This window comes from Trichoderma breve, chromosome 5, assembly GCF_028502605.1.
Source record: "Trichoderma breve strain T069 chromosome 5, whole genome shotgun sequence".
NCBI classification, from domain to species: Eukaryota; Fungi; Ascomycota; class Sordariomycetes; order Hypocreales; family Hypocreaceae; genus Trichoderma; species Trichoderma breve.
In genome coordinates this window covers 2856832-2879089 of record NC_079236.1, presented here as the reverse complement: position 1 = coordinate 2879089, position 22258 = coordinate 2856832, and the positions used below count along the sequence as shown (strand labels likewise).

At 52.8% G+C, this 22258-nt stretch overlaps 6 protein-coding genes across 6 annotated transcripts; 3 read left to right on the top strand and 3 right to left on the bottom strand.

The window, feature by feature from the left end:
- Positions 1-690: 690 nt before the first annotated feature.
- T069G_08525 (RNase H domain-containing protein) lies at positions 691-4362 on the bottom strand (the record flags this gene model as incomplete). The annotated part of the gene is made up of 6 exons (XM_056175735.1): positions 691-1502; positions 1579-2333; positions 2484-2511; positions 2932-3035; positions 3094-4068; positions 4121-4362. The coding sequence occupies 6 exons, from the start codon at positions 4360-4362 to the stop codon at positions 691-693; spliced, it is 2916 nt and encodes a 971-aa protein (XP_056026684.1).
- A 7319-nt stretch (positions 4363-11681) lies between these two features.
- Positions 11682-14202, top strand: T069G_08524 (6-phosphofructo-2-kinase domain-containing protein; the record flags this gene model as incomplete). The annotated part of the gene is made up of 5 exons (XM_056175734.1): positions 11682-11712; positions 11927-12239; positions 12423-13272; positions 13345-13661; positions 13719-14202. 5 exons carry the CDS (start codon positions 11682-11684, stop codon positions 14200-14202), a joined length of 1995 nt encoding a protein of 664 aa, XP_056026683.1.
- Positions 14203-15198: 996 nt separating this feature from the next.
- T069G_08523 (WD domain, g-beta repeat domain-containing protein) lies at positions 15199-16536 on the bottom strand (the record flags this gene model as incomplete). Its single annotated transcript, XM_056175733.1, has 1 exon — positions 15199-16536. One exon carries the CDS (start codon positions 16534-16536, stop codon positions 15199-15201), a length of 1338 nt encoding a protein of 445 aa, XP_056026682.1.
- A 509-nt stretch (positions 16537-17045) lies between these two features.
- On the top strand, positions 17046-18308 carry T069G_08522 (RNA polymerase rpb3/RpoA insert domain-containing protein; the record flags this gene model as incomplete). Its single annotated transcript, XM_056175732.1, has 3 exons — positions 17046-17117; positions 17190-17758; positions 17819-18308. 3 exons carry the CDS (start codon positions 17046-17048, stop codon positions 18306-18308), a joined length of 1131 nt encoding a protein of 376 aa, XP_056026681.1.
- Positions 18309-18866: 558 nt separating this feature from the next.
- T069G_08521 (mitochondrial carrier protein domain-containing protein) lies at positions 18867-20138 on the bottom strand (the record flags this gene model as incomplete). Its single annotated transcript, XM_056175731.1, has 3 exons — positions 18867-18951; positions 19009-19715; positions 20007-20138. 3 exons carry the CDS (start codon positions 20136-20138, stop codon positions 18867-18869), a joined length of 924 nt encoding a protein of 307 aa, XP_056026680.1.
- A 960-nt stretch (positions 20139-21098) lies between these two features.
- T069G_08520 (uncharacterized protein) lies at positions 21099-22157 on the top strand (the record flags this gene model as incomplete). Its single annotated transcript, XM_056175730.1, has 1 exon — positions 21099-22157. One exon carries the CDS (start codon positions 21099-21101, stop codon positions 22155-22157), a length of 1059 nt encoding a protein of 352 aa, XP_056026679.1.
- Positions 22158-22258: the final 101 nt, after the last annotated feature.

The following is a 22258-nucleotide window of genomic DNA, read 5'->3' as shown; positions in this document are numbered from 1 at the left end:
CTTATCAATCTCTGAAAGGTAGCAGATATGCGCACAGAGTCAGAGAGTCTGTCTATACAAAGGAATGGTTCAAGAGTCTCGGTCGGGAAAAATCTCGAGATGACTCTTGGCGACAATGTCGGTAAGTGGCGTTTTTGTATAGTCAGCCAAGAAAAAATTCTCCACCAAAGACACCTTGGCTTCCCGATCCAAAAAGATTTCGTCACGATATCCCTGTAGAGCAGCCACCAATCCTACTAATGCTGGATGCCTGGGAGTTATGTAAAAAATATGTACATGTCGGCGAGAGAGTCATCTCGACTTAGCAGGGTCGCATCCAGGGCTTATCACTTTTTTTCCCTTATCTTGTTTCTGTTTTCGTTGAAATCTTGGCATTTGTAAAGCATAGACTAGGAGAAACTACAGCCGCTCAAGCAAACATTAACAGCGAAACTCCAGGTATCAATTCACGACCTTCCTCAGCTAATATGTAAATTACCCTACAAGTTCACAAATCCCTCCAGTTGCCGTTACAATCATTAATTCTCATGCCCAACTCCATGGTATGAATGCTTTCCCCGTAACACCTTCGTATCTTCTCCGCAGTCTGTATATTGCAACCACACTGCCGGAAACAAACGGGAGGGAAAGGCCCCCAAAAAAACATTACTCTCATCTCTATCCGTCGTAGGGGGCCGAATACCGCTGATCTCAGGGGAGGTTGGCGCCTCTAACGGCCAACCGGTCTGCAGCAATGTTGCCAACATTTGTGGCATGGCCTTTAACCCATTGGAAGTAAGTTCGGCCACCCGCCTTGTTTCGCTCATCTATCTTGTCGAGGACGGCCCGTATAATGTCCTGATTCTTTACTTTTTCGCCGTTGGCTGTCAGCCAATTCTTCCGCTTCCACCCGACCGCCCATTCAGTCACACATTTGATCGAATACTGGCTATCGCTGTGAATCCGGACATGCTGCTCCAACGGCGCAATCTCCAGGGCACGCTGCATGGCCATGAGTTCCGCTCTCTGGTTCGTTTGTGGTTCGCCAGGTAATCTTTCCGCCAGGTTGCGGGGATCTTTATCTCCAAAGTAGACGCCCAAACCAGCGCGAGAGCCGGCTGTGCCATTGGCCAGACTACTTCCATCTGTCCATACGTCGAGAACGTCTTCTGCGGGCTTTTTCGTGGCCACCTCCTGGATGGGAGTAAACTTTTTGATGGTGACAGGCTCTTCTTCAACCTCGACCTTCTTCACCGGCTCCACCACCTTCTCTCCCAAAGCCTCTATCGCCTCCCGATTACCATATTGTCGGATGTATGCGACGGCCTCTGCGCGGGTTCCAAAGCGTTTGTACTTGGGGCCCTTGATGCCGGTTATGGACTTTGAAGCTTCGGACCAGTCTGTAAAGATGCCCGTGGGGTTGCCGACTGCGACGGCATAGAATTTCGCGGGCTCATCAGCCACAGCAACTTTTTTCCCGGCGGCAAACGCTTCGGCATCGTCTCTGGAAATGAAGGATTTGACTATAGACGGCAGGCCAATAATTAGAAACACTGAATCGCCCAAGGCTCGTCAACTCGCCGGAGAATGACCACTCACAAATGGCGCCCTTGAAGCCAGCCGTCTGCGCTTGACATTCCGAGTATGTCAGGTACACACCAGGGACAAAGCCCGCCTGTACGGCATAGTACTTTTGCATATTGTCCGTCTTCCTCTTTTTCGAAAGGCTCGCCGCCGCAGCGCTAGTAGAGGCCGGTCGTTTGTTGTTGCTGCCCATGGTCTTGAGCGTCGTGTAAGTTGTTAAGCCAAACCTGAAAACAGACGAGCCGGGGGCCAGGTCATAATATTCTCGCGCCAGGCTCGGCGCTGCGGTGCGAGCTCGGAAAGGGCTTGATCGCAGCCTGGTCTCGGTCACGGCCAGCCGCACCACACAGCCAAAGCGGCGTCTGGAGAGAATCGTGTCGGGGCCAAACTCGGAGCGTGCCGCGGTTATGCCGTTGGCGATGATGTTCGCACAAGGCTGAGGGCGAAGGCGCATCAACTTCACATCAATGGCATGGCGATTAGCCAACGAGGGAGAGGCCGGCCGGGCTTTTCTGGAGCTGAGCGGGCGCTCGGACAGTCGGTATTTTAAAAGAGACTTTGCGGGAGCTGCGCGGAGAGACGAGAGATGCCAGGCGAGGAAGCGAAGGCGAAAGGGGGGGGGGGGTTCTGCCCTTGGAGAGCAAGGCAGAGCAGCCGCGTGATTCGCGCAAACTTTAGGAGGGGCAGCTGCCCGCTTTCCCGCCTGTGGAGACGCCGGGGTCTGTTGCATTTGCCGCGATGCGACCTCAGCAAAGTGAGGCGCCGGATCCCTGTGATGTCGGTGGTTAGGGCAGCTTTGGGGCATCTCTGCCGCCCAGCCCTCCAAGCGGTAGCTGTGCTTCGTATTAACGTTGGTGATGAAGAGCGTCGAAGATGTGATATGTGAGGCCGTTATAAGGTGTGTATGGACATGAACCTACCCTGTATGCCAGTATAAAGTGTAAAAACCTGAGTGTGTAGATTAGTCAAAGCGAGTCTTAACAAGCTGAAAGCCATCAATCACATCTCTCCATTTTCCACATCATCAAGAAGTATGCAAATGTCCTTTTTGTTTTATTGCTCCCTTGGTGAGCTAAGCTACTAATACAAGTCTTTGCCAATGCCAATTCAGCCATCCGTTCGCCGTTCCATGCCGTACTAAAAATCACAAACTTTCCACAAAGTAATCTGATACCTCGTAATTCGTACCGAGTCCCTTCAGCGAACAGAGGATTATCTAACCCCTCTCCCTTTCCTTGCAACACTCCCCTCGGTCGTCGCCAATAGCGTCGTAGCAATATGCATTTTCCATCATAAATTACTCGTATAAACAGACGCAACACGATGCAGCAACAGCGCGTTATACTTTTACCAAAACCAAAACCATACCACGTAGCTTGGGCGTTCCCCTGCCCGGAGGACTCCATCGTCCTGCACTGCTCCAGCCAGCGAGGGCAGTGTCGAGTCTCATATCGTCCTCGGAGGTGGTAATCCTAAACGTGAGTGGTTGGGTCAACGGGGGGGAGGTCAGGTACGCCGTCACTCTCCCACTCCCAGGCCAGCAAGCTCCAGTTGAGCTCTCGTCTCCAGAAAAGACCCAATCCTCGTCCACCTCCATCAGGACGATCATCTGAGCTCAGGCCGCCTGATTGAGGCATATGGTTGCAGAATACCGCCTTTCCCATGCGTGAGTGGAGCACACCCATGGAGCACGCCACGCATGGTTCGTGAGTAACGTAGAGCTCCAGTCCGTGGCATAGGTAGCCGTCTCTGTTTGGGTGTTCTTGCTTGTAACACTCTCTTTCCAGCTCAATTAAGGGCACGTCCTGGAAGGCGTCAAAGTCCAATTTGGCGGACTCCATCGGTTGTTCGGTAGCCAATCGCTCGTACCGAACGAGTTTCTGGGCCACCATGCTAATAGCGCGCAGGACGCAGTGTGACATGGGATTGTTGCCACCCATGATTAGGGCACCTCCTTGGTGGTGTCTGGCGTCTCCAGCAAGTCCAACGAGCTCTGTACCGCTTTCGGTTCTCTGCACAATCACGGCACCCATGGCCTCTCCAATACCTGCTGCCTTGGCCTGGAGAGCGACGCGATGGGCTAATGCCATCCAAATCGCCGTGTCATGCTTGATATCGTCAGTGCCACGGGCCACCATGCCCGGATGCGGTCCCAGAGGGTTATTCTTGCGATAGACAGTTGGCCAGAACTGTGAAGACCACATGGCGGCCTGGACCTGGGAGGTCGGTGCCAACAGTGGAACTGGAATAAGACTTATGAAGGGTTCTTTCTCGATTCCTTCCACGCCAGAGAGCAACATAATGAGCTCTTCTTGAGAAAAGTCCTTGGCCTCTCCGACGATGATGTATATCCAGGTAGATTTTGCAGTGTGAATCTGCCGTCCAACTGGTGTGTCATTCATCAACTGCGTCTTGAGATGCGCAGGGAGATCTGATGGCTTTGCGCATCGACGAAGGTGCGGTAAGGTATTAGCGTTACCGTCAGGACACATGTCGCGCAGGAGTCTAAAGGCTGGTTAGCATACAGTAGATCTTGAGCATGGAAATGAAAACTTGCGTGATAACGTCGTTAGCAGACTTGGTTGGAGCTCTTGTAATGTACGCCTGCACAATAGTGTGATCTTGGCGAACCTCCTGGGTCGTTTTCAGAGGGATGAGCACGCCTCGAGGCAGGTTCTGAGCTCGAATATCATCAATCAATGGGTTCGGCGAAGCGCCTCTGAATTGACGGGGTTCTTTGATCTCAAGGTCAAGTCCTGCCTCGCCATTTCCTTCATAGTAATCCATTTCGACAGCCATAATGATCTGTCGTGTTTGGGTTCGTCCTCGTCAAGGAAGAGGAGGTGACTCTCTGCTTTGATAGATTCAAGGCAAAGGGTTGATTTCAGCTGACGAGGACTTCTCTGCAAGAACAAGAGCGTGTGTTTGAATCACCAGTGGACACAAGCTATCCTATCTTCGCGATTTCGGGTGCCTTGGCAGTAGTGAGAGGATATAAAATAGGAAACCCTTTGATGGCCGATGATGCGTCAGAAGAAGATAAGAGTGGCCTGAATGCGTTACTGGGGGGATAATTTGGATCAGCCCACGTGTAAAAAAGCAACTGGCAGCCAACTGCTATCGGTTGCGATTTCTGATAGGCCGAGAGTTGGAGACTTGGAGCAGAAACGAGAGGAAGGTGCTAGCAATTTCAGAAGAAAACAAATGGCTAGGCGCTGCTCTGATGAGGTCGAGTCTCGTTTGCCTAGGCGACAGCGATAGTTGTTTTGGTTGGCCAGGCAAAGGCGATCTGCTGAACGTGACTTGGACAGGCACAGAAGCTCCAACAGCCGGGGTAAGGTTGCCCTGAAAGTACCTTTTAACCCAGACTCTAAAGAGCAACTGTCCAAAGACACAAAGTGGGAGCGATAAGATGAATGGGTTCTCTTGCCACCTGGGGCTGTTGCTGAAGGTTCCCTTGAGAATTTGTTAGAAATAGAGAACGCATAAAATTTAATTTTTTTCCTTCTTTTCTTTTTTATGAGATGACGATGACGACTTGTAAGGTGACTGGATGAAAAGAGGACAGTTTGGCAAGGCTGGAGAGAATATAATAGGCTTACCAGAGCAGCTTTTGAAAATTGTGCGTTTGATATGGGCAAGGCTGAGGCGGACTGAAGATGTTTGAAATCTGAGTATTTCAGGTGAGAAGCCGGTGAGGATCGCAAAGAAAAGTGGAGACCAAATGGGAAAACGCAGGCGCTGGTTGGCCATGAGATCGGCAGGCACAGCGCCCCACCTAAAATCTTCACTTGCATCTCAGATACAGAGTCACGGCGAGTTTCATATGGAAACACAGCAATTGTTTGTTTGTTTTCTTGAGAACAATGAGATTTAGAGAAAATGTGTATTTCTAGCTTACTTGTTAATAACATGCTGAATAAAGATAAAATGCCATAAATAAAATGTGGCGAGTGTCAAGAGACTTGTTGGTGACTTTGGAATTTGTGGAATTCTAGAAGTGTTTGAGGCGCTGTGGCTGCAGGTGGTTCCTTCTAAATTGTCCTCCAGTGATTTCTCTCATGCTGCTACCAATTTCAACTTGGAAACCTCCAAGGCTCCTTTGAAACCTACCCAAGACGCCATCATCAAATCATTAGGCGATGTGATCCAACATTTTCCTCCATCTAACGTTACTTGCAACCACTGCTGCGAGTTCCAAAATCCGGCCTCCAGTTTTCTCCATGCATCAACTGCAAATTAAGCATCAGTTGCTAGCACAAAGTACTCCGCACGAACTAGCCTAGGGAACAGGCTCCATGCAACTCCAACTGTTGTTCCCCATGAATTCCAACACTTGTTCCTCCAACGTTTAATATCGGGCGACGCCACCAACGCTGCATGCTGCGCTTTCGGAACTGTTCTCCCCTGTCAGCCTTGCACCGATCGTCTTGCTCAACTGTGATTTCAACGCAGGAACGGCAAATGGTTCGTCGAATTCGGGGCTACTGTAGCTGGCGTCGCGCCCCCCACGCCCACAACCTGGCCTAGGAAGACCAAAGAGGAGCTACCACGCTGGGGACCCCCATTTTGTATCTTGCAAATATGGACTTGTCAGAGGAATCCCTTATCCGCCCGTCTCCGTCTGGGTAACACGCGTGCGCAAGATCGCTGTTGTTTCTCACTTTTTGCGAGTATTACGCGGGGTATGATGGGTGGAGGGGGAAGCGAGTGTCTTGGTAGTGCTACCTAGTGCTACTACAGATACTACCTTACCTGTACGTACAAGTACGACTCATACAGGCTCTATTACTGGGTATGAAAACAGGCGATTTTGGCATTATTGCGGAATTCGCTGCGTGGGAGTGAGAAATGCGAGCAAGAGGAAAAGACCAAGCTGATGCAACATTTAGTTTTGTGGTCCCCCCGAGCCCACCGAGATCGTTGGCTTGACGATCAGGGTCTTGCGCTCATTTTACGTTGCGCATCTGGCGCTTGGTGCGGATTTCGCAAGCCATTTCAAGTGCTCAAACCCACTCAGTCGCAAATGCTCCGGAGACGCTCTATTCTTGTGCCCTCGGACCCCGAAGCGATCACTTGCACTAATGTTACAGCTCATTATTCCATTTTGTCAGCCATGCTAGCTTTGCCGACTCTGGCCCTTTGGGGAAGCTTGCGAAGCTTGCGAAGACTCACACCAACAAGGATCATCCATTGCTCAGCATGCAAACCGGTCCGGAAACACCGAGCAACCAACCTCTACAGCACCTCCACGGCAGCTTGGCATCCAATATCCACGAGAAGGGTGCGGTACAAACGAGTAGCACACGAGGCATATGAGAGGATGCAAGCACGGGCTTGTTCTGTAGGCACAGAGTTCCGTTTCCACTGTCAAAGTGTCATGCCTAGGCGACGTAGATTAAGTGGTGAGATTGGTCGACAGAGCTGAGCTACGGGTAGCGTGTTCTGCCACCGACACCGAAATAAGCTTCGGCGTGAGGCTCGTCTTTGACATACGACAGACCATGAGATCTTTCGCTGGCTCACTGAAATTGGCCAAACCCTGGACGGCCCGGGAGAAACCCCCCGTGGGCCGCGCCAGCTTCAGCGAAGGTGGGCATAACCGCCGAATCCTGCTGGATTCATCAACGCAGCATACGGATATACAGGCGCGAGCACGAGCACGAGCACAAACCATCCCCCATATCCGGTCGTCTGTTGTTCGCGCGCGCGCTCGTCAGCAGGGCACATGATGATGCGCCGTCGAGCAGCATGGCGTAGCGATCGATCTGAGCAAGTAGTACAGCACAGCATGGGGGCTGGAATGGCTACCATTTCTCGCCTGACACGACAGCGCAGCAGCGATGCTGTCATCTCTACCTGCCATCAAGATGCCCACGTTGTCTCATGACTGGCAAAGGCAGATCCCTCACGCACCGCACTGCCATTGGGCGTGGATCAAAAAGGGGGCGGCCACCAAGCCTTAGCTATCTGTCTGCCTCAGCATCCGCCAAGAAATGGCAAGATATGCGATATGCCTTCTGCTTAGGCTGTCGTACTTGGAACAGCGACAATGTCTTGGGATATTACCATGGCGTGAAACCATCTGACAAACAGCTGGTGCTTGGATGGGGTAAAAGGGGGCGCGTAAATTAAGCATACGCAGCCATGTCTCTCAGACTTGTCTCTGAGCCCCCTTCATCTGCGCACGCTGCTCTGTACGAGTCCTCTGTGCCACCAGGTCTCACCTTAATCTCAACGTCTTGGCTTGTTGAGGCCATCACTTTGTCTCAGCCGTGGCCTTGGCCTGTACTGTACGAGTACGGTTCAGGCTCAGCGCCGTACTCGTATGGGCTTGATATTACGTGGGATCCATGCACCATCGACGTGAGATGCGAGAGTGCGCTACTGATCCAATAGATGGGAGAAGCCCCTGTAAACACCATCCGCCTCACTACGAAGCACTAAGACGTCAAGGCATGTTGGTGAAGGCACCAAGTCAGTGCGTGGACGGCGGCGTACCGGTACTTTTATAGCAGTGCTCCGTCCACTCACTTTTGCACACAGTCGAGCCGTTTCGCTTCCCCCTGGTCTTGTATGACGTCGGCCGGGTGCTAACAATGCCGTGCCTCTGCCAAAGCAGGCTCAACACTTCATGCTTTTTGGGTGCATACTGTTGGGCCACGCTTGCAGAACGAGACGGTACAGGAGGATGCAAAGCGTGTCAAACGTGGCTAAAGAAAAGTAAGGCTGGCGTGGTCACCTTGACACAATTACGACTGCTGGGTACATGGGAGAGGACAAGAGTCATGAGCATGGGTAGCACTCGACATGAATCACATCGAGTGTCGAGAGGAGCCGTTAGTTCTGGGTGGTGGTTATTATCAGATTTCCCGTTTTTGCAGCATGCATGTGAATTCCACGCATGCCCAAAGATTATTACGCGAAGAGGAAGGGTAATGGCCAGCCTGCCAATCATAGCGCCCGAGTCGCATTAGAGCGCCCTTTGCGAGCTGGGTCTTGATCCGTCATGTCCGATGCTACGACGCGAAGAAAGACGGTCCGCTATCGGCGACACGGGAAAGATGAGGGGCTATGGTGTAGAGCAAGTCCATTGACAAACCCGTGAGACATGGGTTTCGCAGTTCCAACTGGTTCTACCAAGTACAAAGTGCACAGCAATGGCTGATGCCTTGCAGGGAGGGCAAAAGAGCATGATAAGATTACAGCCAACGGTCTGCCCTTGCGCCTTGGAACGAGCGGTCATGGATTTGGAGAGATGTGAGCTTGGGAGGATCGAGACAACCACAGGGCCCGTGGGGGGAATCGATGGTGATTGGCCCAGAGTACTTCAAACCAGTTAGAAGGCGGTTGAACAACCAAATTAGCACGTGTCAAGTACAGAGGTTACCGTGGGTTGTTGAGCTGGGGATGAGATATGCACACCCTCCCGGAGACAAGCTTGGGACACCCTCTTGGTGCTCCAATGGAACGGCCAAATTCCTTGCTCCTGCTGGAGCAGCCTTTTTGGGGAGCCTTTGCGTTGCCCGCTGCTGTCACTGCTGCAGAAAGATGAATGGGAACCTGAGGGTGGCGAAGCCAAGAAGAGAGGGAAAGGGGATCATCGCTGGTGTCCATCCTCGCCATCATCTGCCGCAGGCTGCATCATTTTGCATGCCTTGGTCTTGTCACGCAGCCCACGTCGGTGAGTGAAAAATTACGTAGTTGCACAAGTCCACTGACGAGGCTTGACAGCATCACGACCGCTCAATCTCGCAGGCTGTCGCGGTTAGCGACAGAAACAGAGCATTGTGAGCATATGATGGGGGCGATGACAGGCAACACGGGATAGCTGAGCAGCACCGGCACTGGAGCTTCCGGCGGCGTGCAGGCGGCTTGCGGCTGGTGGTTGCGTACGGCATGCTGCTATTAATGAAAATCGCGGGGATGGAGAGATAGAGAGAGATCCAAGGCAGCACCACATCGATCCTTGGAAGGGATAGACTGGGGGTGCGGCACCAGAGGCTGAAAAGGATGAGACATGGCGGAGGCGTGTGTATCCCGAGACGGCAGAAGAAATATTCACAGAAGCCGCCGAGCGCGCCAAGCAGGAGCAAAATCCTCAGAGGCCAATGGAAAAAGGAAGCAAAAAACTGCCAACCAGCAACAAGTTGGTTCGCCCGTAATGCTGGACTCGGACGGCGGAAATTTGAAGCAATTGAAGCCACCCCCCTGGGCGTTTGAGAAGCGAGGCCCGGCCGTCTCTCGGCGCGAATCCGATCAGGTCCAGCTACAGGGACACGAGGCACAAAGGCCGTTTCGGTGCTGAAATGGACGTCTTTTCATACGCTTTTTCTTTTAGGGCCGTGTATTCCGCCTTAACTGCATGACGCGAGCCAGCTTGCCTGCATGCTACGGATCTTACTACGACTTGCTAGAGGTAGTATCAAATTGTTAGAGATGGGTAGTACGACATGTACGAAGGAGTATGTACATCCAATACTTCATGGAGGGCATGGGCATGTAACTTGCTTGGCCCAGCCCAGGGAGGGCACGCTGCCGCCCACTTGGCAACGCTTGTCTGGATGGAGGGACGAGGAATATGTCCGATGTAGAAGAGAGCACAGGCTGAGCAGAGTGGGCTGGTCTTTTCCAAGGTGAGATGGTGCATTCGAAGCGCCATGCCATGCACGGAGTTTGGCGTTGGCACCTCTGAGTCGTTACATGTAGGCATATGTAGGAGCCTTTTTTTGGGTTGTCTATGTGGTCTTGTATAAAGCCCTGCCGCTCCATGTGGGAAGCTGTATTTTTGACTCTGATTTTCAATACTCTCCTTCTGTTCCATAGGCTCTCTGCCCATCTTGAAAGATAAGACGCCTGCTTGATATCAACAAACCACAGCATCCCTTGTCCTTGTTTCGGTGTCTATCTTTAGTACAAGGGAGAGTGCATATTCGACTGCGAAGAACGAACTCTCACCACTCAAGGCTGGCTCCTGTACACCTGTACTTTATTACGAGCCCACAGCCCCAACGGCAAACTTCGACGATAGTATCTGTTGCTGCTATTCGTCCTCTTCAGCGAGCTTCGCCGTCATTATCGATCGACTTGCCCTGGCTCGGGCTAACAACCCGGAACGTCACCTCACCTCGCTGAATCCTGAGACGGTTCGTATCAGCCAAATTGGGCACAGTTGCTCTCCCGTCATCAAAGCCTCCTTTCCGGTGGCCATATAACGGGCTTCTGACGTATGTTGGCTCCCGCGCACACCTGATCAATCACCTGTGTTGTTATTATTGTGGGCTGCGATTTTTTGTATGAGGCGCGAGCACGCTGCCCTATTATGGATCCCAGCTTATCTTTTGGCATCTCATTTATTCATGCACCCAGGTGCCGGCATGATGCTAACGAGATTTTATTACGCAGCGGTTAGCATTTTCGCCGTCCACGAAACCATTTCGATTCTTTGCTGCGACTTTGTTTTGTTTCACGTCGGCCATATATTACGGCATCTTCGCTCTCCCACACTACACACAACGCTCAGTCCAAGTCTTGCCTAGGCCAGCTTACTGTACTGTATTCCATCTTCTTCCAGTCTCAAAACGGACTCGATCTCCTCGCACCGGATTCGACCACAAAGTGCCAGCCGACTCCACCCCAACACTTATCAACCCGCGCTTGTACCTGTACCAGTGCCTGCACTTGTGACTGCGCTTGTACCTTGTACCTTTTGCCCCTCTACCGCTCGACCACACAATATCGCCGTCAACTGGCCGGTCACAGTCACCCCCAGCGTCAGCCCCTCCCTCAGCAAGCCTCACGCTGCAAGTACCGGTACTTGCGGCCACCTCAGACCCCCAAACTTCGCACTGCGCTCCCTGGAACGCCGCTGGCACAGGGCCCTGGCCCGCTAACACAGCACACCCCTACAGAGCGCTCCAGCCCACTCATCCAACCCACGAGCCGGTTTCGCAGGGTGCGGCAGCAGGCTAGCACGCTATTGGACGCGCCAAATGCTGCAGGCCATTTATTTCCCTGCGAGTGCGAGCCTTCTAGGCTCTCCCCCGTTTGCGTCAAAACACAGGCCTGGACATTTACATTTGCTCTCCAACCTTGATCCTGCATCTGTATCTCTCCAAATGCCTTCCGCAGTGTCTTTTAGCAGAGAAGGTGTGTAACCTGTCCATCGCTTCCGCCAGTCGCAATCTCGTTTCTTTATCTTTTTCCTCTCTTAATTGCATTTGCGGCTTCATTCTTTTTCCGGGTCTTTTGTTCCCCCTCCAACCCGCCTTGGTTCGCCTCGTCATAATTTTTTTTTCTGCGCCAAAGTTGCGCCCCCCATCATCGAGAAACTTCCTGCTTACCTGCCCCTCCTCGCAAACAGACGCTGGACGACGACTCGCAAAGCAATCGGCACTCGCAAAGCTTGTCATGAACAACCGGCTCTTCTCATCACCGCCGTCGCCTCCTTCCACCTCTCCCTCGTCGACCTCGCCCGCTTCTCCCGAACTGGAGCATCAGCATCCCCACCATCTGGCTGTGCTGCCGCCCCCCGCCAAAGATGTCTACAGCACGCTGCCGGTCCCGATCGCACCGATTCCAGCCATGGTCAATGTCGCGCACCTTATGAACGACTTGACAGAGACGCCGCCGTATTCGAGGAGCGTCACATCGACTGCTCCCAGCTCGCCACGCATGTGAGTGCTTACAAAACGTCCTTTCATTGTTGTGATGGATTCCCCATATATCCCGGCGATTTTGCTTCGCCTTTGTTCTGGGCTCGGAGGGTTTTTTTTCTCCACCATAAAATCAGGCTCAATCCATGACGGCGACTACGTCACTCGCCAAGAACGCAGGCTAATGTACCGGGAAAACAATAGGCCTCCTCAGCGACAGAATTCTGGCAGCCAGACTCCCCGAGTTCGACCGCATGCGACGACTCTCAATATCCCGGGCATGACCCGGTCCAAAGTTTCGCCTGATGGACGGATACCTCAGCGCGACGTGGCCGCCAAGCTCGTCATTGTCATGGTCGGCTTGCCGGCTCGCGGAAAATCATACATCACAAAGAAGCTCCAGCGCTATCTGACATGGCAGCAGCACGAGTCGCGCATCTTCAACGTGGGCAATCGGCGGCGGAAGACGGCCGGTCGCAAGGTCTCGATTCACCCCAAGCTGGCACCAGAACCCGACTGCCTTGATCCTCCGGTTCAAGCTGCAGAGATTCTACTGAATGGCATGCCAGCCCCTGGCGGTTTGTTGAGCCCGCGACATCGAGAAGAGCCTACGGAATTCGATCTCAACCGAGCCGATTCACAGCAAGATGCAGACCAATCTGCCCAATTCTTCGACCCCAAGAACGAAAAGGCTGCGGCCTTTAGAGAGCAGGTGGCCATGGATACCCTGGACGAGCTCCTGGACTATCTTTTGAACGAAGGTGGTGCCGTGGGTATCCTTGATGCTACAAATAGCACTATCGCACGAAGACAGCACGTCGTGGATCACATTAAGCAGAGAGAACCCAAGCTTGGTATCTTGTTTATCGAGAGTATCTGCAGAGATCCAGACTTGCTTGAAGCAAACATGCGCTTGAAGCTTTCTGGCCCCGATTATCGGGATAAGGATCCAATCCAGTCACTGGCGGATTTCAAGGCCCGAGTTGAGGCCTATGCTAGCGCATACGAGCCCCTTGGAGAGTACGAGGAAGAGCATGATATGCAATACATTCAGGTACGTTGGGCGGTACATAGGTTGCAGAAAGCCTTTTCTTTCTTTCTTCATTATTTCGCTAACCTCCTATAGATGGTCGATGTTGGGCGAAAGTTGATTCAGCACAGACTCAAGGGGTTTTTAAGCGGCGGGCTTAGCACTTACCTTTCCAGCTTCAACCTCGCCCCCCGCCAGATTTGGATCACCCGCCATGGCCAGAGCATCGACAACGAGCTTGGCAAATTAGGTGGTGATTCTGCTCTTACCGAGCGAGGCCACTGCTACGCCCAAGCTCTCCATCGCTTCATCACTCACAAACGAAAGGAGTGGATCATGGAGCAGAAGAGCAAGATGGCGCAGGCGTCATTTCCCCCTCTTCCAGGCGACAACACCCCACCTTACCCAGACATGTATAGCGATGTGGATGAGAAAAACTTTTGCGTCTGGACATCAATGCTGCAGCGCAGCGTGGAGACGGCCGAATACTTTGACGTTGACGACGACTACGACGTCAAGAACTGGGAAATGCTCAACGAGCTCAACTCGGGCCAGTTCGAGGGCATGACATACGAAGAGATTGCGGCCAAGTTCCCCGAGGAGTTCAAGAAGCGTGCCAACGACAAGCTCAACTACATCTACCCGGGCGTCGGCGGTGAAGGCTACCTTCAGGTTATTAGCCGCCTCCGCGACATGGTGCGGGAGATTGAGCGCATCACTGACCACGTTCTGATCATTGGACACCGGTCTGTTTGCCGCGTCCTGATGGCCTATTTCATGGACTTGACTCGAGAAGACATTACCGACATGGACGTGCCCCTGGGCATGCTCTATTCCATCGAGCCCAAACCTTATGGCATTGCCTTCCACGCCTACCGCTATAACGAAGGGCGAGGCTGGTTTGACGAGATGTCCAACTACAAGCCTCAAAAGGCTACTCGTGGCAGCGTCTAAAGCGGGTTTCCATACCGGCTCTTCTAATTCTCTCTTCTCGTTACTTTTTTTTCTTCCTTTTTTCTTTTCCTTCTTTCTCGATTTTTTTTTAAGATATCCGCCGGGATAAGCAGGCCAGGCAATGCATTAGTTGTACAACAAGAACGGAACAAATTTGGCGTTGGGACGATAAGCGAGGAAGGGTAGGGATTTTTACGGCGGCGGGTGGCGAGTTACTATACAGGGAGAAACAGGACAACTTCATTACGACTACACTCTTTGCAACCTACAGAGCGGAAAAGGATTGCTCGTTGACCACATGTGGACACGAGCTCTCCTGTGACTGAGCACTGGTATGCCTCGAGAACACCCTCTAGTTTTTTCTTTTCTTTGTTGCTTGGTTTTCCCGAGACTTTTTTTTCTTTTGTTCTTCATCCGGCTTGAGGCAAGCTTTACGGCGTTTAAAGGGGACACAAGAAAGAGGCAAATACGGAATTTTAGCCTGCTTATGGATTTGCCTTTGCTTTTTTTTTTTTTTTTCTACTTGATTGATCGGCCAACACTTGATTTGTGTGCCGCGTTGTTACTTTAGGCGATGAAGACTAGACGAAAAGTAACGATATGTTTTGTCTTTTATGATATTTTTCAAAGACAGATTGCTTAAGATTTTTGCGTCTAGCCGTGATGTCGTCTTATATGTACTTGTAATCTTTGAGGGGAAGATAACAATCCCTTGCATGTTTTGTTTCGTTTGAAGAGAAAATTGGGTGCGGTTCTTTTTTACCAGTATGATGAGAACAAACAAATGTACAAATAAAAGATCTCCCTACTATGTATACTACCAGCAGATCTAGCTTTACAGATTGAGACAGTAATTATTTTGAGTCCCCCAGAAGAATCCTCATTCCTAAAACGCCGTGCCATGCAAACAACCTTTGACAAAATCCCAAGTTTAAAACCCCCCTTGCCAATTTTATAAACCCCCAATAAACAAGGACCAAACCAAGCACCAGCAGATTACTTTTCTCGAGCCAAGACCATCTTTTCTCTCTCGCTTTTCCGGGCCTGGAACTGCTTGCTCGAGTGCTTCCGCTCGTTCTCCTCGCGGCGCTTGATGGACTTGAGCTCCTCGTTCTTGATCTCGCCAGCCTTCTTGACGACCTTTGGTGTGTGTCGGTGGCGCTTAATGCGGGCAATCTCGGGCATGTGGCCGTAGCGGCGGACGAGGGCGTCGTTGTACTCGAGGGCCTGACGGTGGCGGGCAGATTTGACGCCCTGCCTCTGGGAGGCGTTTGCGCGCCAGAGGCGGATGTTGCCGTCGTCGGAGCCGGAGAGGAGGTACTTTGCGTCGGGGGTCCATTTGGCGGAGAGGACGCGCTGCATGCGCTTTGTGTGGTACATGTCGCGGGAGTGGCCGCGGTCGCGGTTCCAGAGGCGGACGGTGCGGTCCCAGGAGGCGGAGACGAGCTCCTCGCCGGTGGGGGAGAACTCGACGTCCATGACGGCGGCGACGTGGCCCTTGAGGACGTTGCGGGCGCGGTCCATCTTGCGCATGTCGAAGAGGTAGATGTTGTGGTCCTCGGAGGCGGCGGCGAAGTTGAAGGCCTCCATGGGCGACCAGGAGATGCGGTTGCAGGCGAAGGTGAGGACGGACTTTGCGACGGCGGCGGAGGTGCGCAGGTCGTAGATGACGATGGAGCGGTCGTTGGAGCACGAGGCGAGGACCGACGTCTCGACGTAGTTGAAGGCGACGTTTGTGATTGTGTCGGTGGAAGTTGGCCAGTGGAGCACCTCGGGGGCGGCCGTGTGCCGCTCGAGATCATAGACGGAGATGACGCTCGACGCAACGGCAAAGGCATTTTTCGAGCGGTGGTGCGAGAGACTGGTGAAGGCGCCGGCGCCGAGCCAGGACGAGATCGGGGCCGAGTCGCTAGGCAAGTTGTACGGATCGTAGAGCTTGACGGTGCGGTCGGCGGCGCACGTCAGCAGCTTCTGGTCTCTGGTCCACTCGAGGCCCTTGACGATGTTCTCGTGCGCCGTGGTATGCCAGACTTCCTCCCTCGAGGCGAGATCCCAGACCTTGACGACACCATCACCACTGCCGCTGGCGAAGCGCTCGAGCGAGTTGGGGTCCTTTGCCAGCGAGTAGACGCCGTCGACGTGGCCCCTGCCCATCTGGCCGATGAAGGGCGCGGCGTGCATTCGCTCCAGCTTGACGGCATTGAGGGCTCGTTTGTACTCGCGCGCTCGCTCAAAGGGGTGGACGGCCGAGTCGAGGTTTCGCGGCTGCTTGACGGTGTCGGTGCCGGGAGGCTGGTGGGCCGATACGGATCGGCTGATGGCCTTGATCTTCATGTTTGGCGTTTTTATTTTTTTGCTAATTTTCTATGCAATTGCTGTTTGTGATGGTATTCAGCTTAGGGTTGGTAGTTGGTGGATGGCGCAACTGGGAGGCATCTGAATTTTTATCAAGAGGTCAAAAGCTACAGAAAATTAGCACTTCTCCAATTGCTGCTGCTGGCTTGTAGTTTTCAATTGCTTTCGCGGGGAGAACTTTTTTTTCGTTATCGCGATGCTGGGGAGGTTCCGATAAGAGGCGGAATTACTAATACTCCGGCTCACTTTGCTCCTAATCGATATGGCGGGCGCGTTCTCAACACTGCGCATGGAACTGCTGGCTTCTCAACTCTACTTCACTTTCTCTTAACGGCACTTTGTTATCAAAGTCTGCCCCCCTCATCACGGCAAGCTTTTGCATATTTCTTATCCTTGCTTTCTTTAACGCTTGAATCGGGAAACATAATCGAACCAATCCAACTTTATTGCCCTTCGTGCGCCGGAGTCCGGCCAGCTTTTTCGTCAGGATGGATGCCTTGCATTATGATCCGATGGCTATGGACGGGGAGCCCGAGCAGCCCCAGGTCAAGATTTCAGCGGTATGAAAGACTCTCATGGGTTGCATTAGTTGAGTATTGGCCTGACTGTTTTTGTTTTTTACCGTACTCCAGGCCGATAGCACACGCGTGGACTTTGAGCTCTCAAGAACGAATCTGCCGTTCGCCAACGCCCTGCGACGAATCATCCAGGCCGAAGTGCCGACAATCGCCATCGACTTGGTAGAAATCGAGGTCAACAGCTCTGTCTTGGCCGACGAGTTCATCGCACATCGACTTGGCCTAATTCCTCTCGACTCCAAGGGGGTCAACGAACTCAACTATTCCCGTGACTGCGACTGTGAACAGTACTGCGAGCAATGCAGTGTCAGCCTCACGCTGCACGCAAAGTGCACAAGCGACGAAATCATGAAGGTCTATGCTCGGGATTTGGTTGCTGATGGACGTCATGCGAATTCGGTTGGAACTCCCATCATTACGGATCCGGAGGGTCTGGGGTGCTTGATTGCCAAGCTGCGAAAGGATCAGGAGCTCAAGATTACGTGTATTGCGAAGAAGGGCATTGCAAAGGAGCATGCAAAGTGGATGCCGACGTCCGCAGTTGGCTTCGAATACGACCCTCACAACAAGCTGCACCATCTCGACATGTGGTTTGAAAACAATACTGACCCGGAGAAGGAATGGTAAGCAGACAATCTTTTTCCGAGGTGGCGGTCTGGGTGGCAATCTAACATGTGCTCTAGGCCCAAGAGCAAATACGCTCAGTGGGAGGAACCCCTTCAAGAAGGCGAGCCCTTTGACTATGACGCAGTGCCGAACCGATTCTACTTCGAAGTTGAGGCATCAGGAACCATGGAGCCGGATTTGATTATTCAAGGAGGCATTCGGGTATTGCAGCAAAAGATTGGAGGGCTGCTAAAGGGACTGGATCCCAGAAAATACGGTGGCGACGATACCGACATGGACGGCCCCCGAAGTCCCGATATGAACATGGATGGCGGCACAACACCTTGGCAGGACGGCGGATACACAACTCCATACGGAAACAATACGGCATACGGCGGTGGAAACACTGCCTATGGAGGCGGCACTTCATACGGCGGCAGCGCAACGGCCTACGGAAATGGCACGGCTTATGGCGGCAGCTCGACGTCGTATGGTGGCTCTGCGGCGGGCGGCTCGAATGCAGGATACGGATCAGGACCTTATAGCCAGGGCAACTCTTGGCAGTAAACGGATGAGGGCGTTTGATGGGATGACTGGGAACCTTTTTTTGATTTTTCTTATCTCGCATGAGCAAGGATGATTTCACGCTTCTGGATTGTACAATATTTTGGGGGCCAACAGCGTATTAATTAGAGAGGTGAGTCGGATTCTATTTCTGAAAACCGAGAAAAAAAAAGGAATGTAAGCAAAAAGCAAAACAAAAGCAGACACTCTGAAATAATATCCATGGATACCCTCTTGCCAGTCGTTTGTTCATTCTACCTACTTGTCTATGTATGGATATGTCCAGAAAGAGTCAGGGGCGCCACGGCCCCTGGTGATGTGAGTGTGGTTTTTGTCTCGTCAAGAAAATACAAAATGCGAATCGAAGGACAGCAGAAAAGTGAAGGAAAGATGAAAGGAAACAGAAAAATGCCGAGGTGAAACAACCGCCGAGAAATCTATCAAAACGCCGCCCGCATTTTTTATACAAACCCGTCACCCATCACTCACTCATTGGATTGATTGCTTTTTTTTTCGCCTTGTCTCTCCCCTTACCCAAAGCATTGTCGCCTGCCGGTTTGTCTATGTGGCTTTCTCATCCAAGCCTTTTACCTTTCTATATACCTTGCGGTGCATCTCTAGGAAGACGAATGTACAAATAGTGTGTCTATCGAGGTCAGTGGATGGGGGAACAAACAGGGAGCAGGTTTCTTTGTCGACTTACGGACCAAGCCGCAGGAAGCTGGGCACCCAGCCCTTGAACATCCAGCGGATACCCTCGGCTCTGTTGATGTCTCTTACAAGATGCAGGATGCCTTGCTTGTGCGACGTGGACATGACACGAGTCTTGATGACGTCGATGGGGCTCGTTGCCGTGGCAGCAGCCAGGCCGGCCAGGAAGGACGCAGTGAAGTGCGTGGTGAGGGAGTCGCCCATCGGGGTGTAGTCCAGCAGCAGGCGCTTGAAGGTGTCGTACGTGGCGAGCTGGCCGGCGGTCATGACGGCGGCGCGGCAGCTGTTGGGCAGCCAGCCGCGGAACCAGCTCAGGGCGCCCTCCTCCCTGGCCATGCGGACCATGCCGTCGATGGCATGCTTATAGTTGCGGCGCTCGGCCGGCGGCAGGGCGGCGTCGTGCTGCATGCGCACGTTGATCACATCGGCAAAGTTGCCGGCAATGCCGCCGACGAAACCCGAGCCGACGGCCATGGCTATCAGCGCGGGGAACGACGGCTCCTTGCCGCCATGGCTCCGGATGTAGCGCTGCTTGACCTCCTCGTAGATGCCGAACCGAGCGGTTGAGTACGTGAGCTGGCGGAGCAGCGACGCCGAGATGCCGCTGTAGAGGCCGAGCGGTCCATCGTTTTTCACGACGTGGACAAAGGTGCCGCTCATGGACTTGGGCGCATCGGGTTTGCGAGTTTGCAGGCGGACCTGGTTTCGAGAGAGTTAGAAGAAGAAGAAGGTAAACCCTTTGTTTCACATGAAGCTTTTTTCTCAAAAACTTGGGACATGGAATATCGCGACTGGGGGGTTGCGCCGAACATCGGCGGATGCAATTGGGGTCACATCTCAAAATGCCGTACCTTGACTATTGTATTATAACTGGGTCAGCACGGGAATTGGAAGGGCGCAGCAGCAGCAAAGACGAGAATCCAAAAAAAGAAAAAAAAAAAAAAAAAGGAGGCAAAAGGCACACATACTCAAGTCCAATGGATGCGTAACGCAGGCGGCCAAGCTGCTTGCGCTTCCTCCAAACCAGAAGGGATACCGAACGGCCGGCGCTCTCAGCTTCTTCTTCTTTTCGGCTTGCAGCTGCTGCGGCTCGGCCGCCTGAACTGCAGATGCTGAGGTCATCGTTGCCGGTTGCGCAACAGTGTCGAGTCGAGAGGGTTCAATGAACGACAGAGGCGACAGAGAGCTACGGAAGGGACATTCCGCTGAGGAAGCATTCAAGATATATTTCTTCCCTTATTTCCGAGTTTCTGGGTCGGGGTTTTTGTACTTGTTTCCGCAACCCCTAGTTCCCCGTTCTTTTTTTTTCCTCAGCTGCTTTTTTCTTCTCCTTTCCCACGATATCCGAAAACTGGAGCCGGGTAGCGGTAGCAAGGAAGAAGGGGGGATGAGATCTGACGGGCGCAAAAGGAACAAACGGCGAGGGAGCGAAGCCGGCACAGCTTAACTGCAAGCTTGGTGAATTGATTGGAAATACTTGGAGGATTGTCTGATTCTGCTGGCACTTAAACGGAGCAACTTTATCAGCCCCGTAGATTTTTCTTATCCAGATCGGCTAATTTGCAGCCGTCCGTTGACGTCGGCGTGGCAGAAAACGCAGCCGCCCGGGGCCGAAAGGCGGTGAGGACGTCGCAGCTGGATTCAATGGTTGCATGTCATTCATTACAATTTACAGGTATTCTGATGGGATTTTGCAATGCATGCATGTGCTAATCCGTTAGATTACTAGCAGCGTGCTAACAAGCTCGTGGCACTGCTCCCTGCAGGCGCGAGTGGTATGTTGAAATCATGTCCTGATGCATTATTACGTATGGGAAGCCCGTGTCAAATAGGCAAGTCGGTGAAAGCAAGACCTGGCGGGGGGAGAGCCAAACTTGTTCCACGGCTCTCGGGCCCCCCGTTCTCTTGCATCTGATTTTTTTTCTTCTCTACTCCTTATGCCTGTGTTTGTGCTCGTCTTGCCCCGTCGCTTTCATTCGTTGATTGTGCTGCTCCGCTATTTTTGACATTATGCTTGTGCTGTGAATTGAATTTACATCTTGGATGATTGAATGAGTGGTAGAAGAAGAAAAGAGACAAGACATGGCCTACGTCGGTTCAGCATTCCACCCGCTCTCCCATCCGTCACGAAAGACGACCCGTGAAATGCTACAGAGGGAGCAGGATGACGCCATTATCCGGACTACAGGCTATCACCGACGAGATTATGGCATGTCTGTTGTCCATGTCTGGCCCAGCGACCATTCCAAAGTGCGGTCGTCCATCTTGACGTCGTCCATCGTCTCTCGGGCGGGCTTGGGTGACCTTGATCGGCTGCCGGTGGAATTACTGTTGCAGGCTCTCCGTCAGATGGACATGCAAGCGCTCTTTGACCTTCGTCGGGTCAACCTCCGGGCGCGGCAAATCGTTGATTCCCTGAAAGAGTACAAGGCCGCCGTGTCTTACGGCCTGACGGCTTACTGTGCGCTGTTGCGGATGAAGCTCGCGGCTCACGTCACCCTGCTGGACTTCTACCGAGTGCTGTGTTCTCAGGACTGCACCTTTTGCGGAAAGTTTGGCGGCTTTGTCTTTCTGCCGACGTGGATCCGCTGCTGCTTCGAGTGTATCGAGGAGGATCCGGAGACGAGGATGGTGACGGTGGCCGAAGTACGGAGACTGTTTCGGCTCACCCGCGCGGAAGTCGGCCGGCAACGGTCGTTCCAAGCACTGCCGGGAATCTACACCACGGGACTGTACTCGATGGAGAAGTCTTACCAGAGAGGCCGTGTCAAGCTGGTGCCTTATTTCCCTGCCATGAAGGAATTCGGCGATCGGCTGGACACGAGCGCGGCACGCTCCCAGCATCAGCCCTTTTGGGACCCAATCCACAATTTCATGGCGTCGTGCGAACTGCCGTACTATGATCCGCGGGCCCGGACGGTCGAGTATGGAATATCATGTGCCGGCTGTGAGAGGAGTATTGCCGGGCAGGCTCCCGGGCAGGCTCCGTCGAGAGCGACAACCGCTCCGTGGGACAGGGTGTTTTCGCGAGACAACTTCTTGAAGCACTTTAAGATTTGTGCACATGCGCAGAAAATGTGGGCGTCTAGCCCAGAGGGTGTTCTCGAGGCCATCATCAAGCGAGATGCTTCCCAGTACTAAGTGATGACGGTCGGGATAATCACTCGGCTGACATGAGACTGTTATACTCGGAACCTCAAGTGTTTAACTTGAATCTAGGTTAAGTGAGTCTTGGTTGGAGG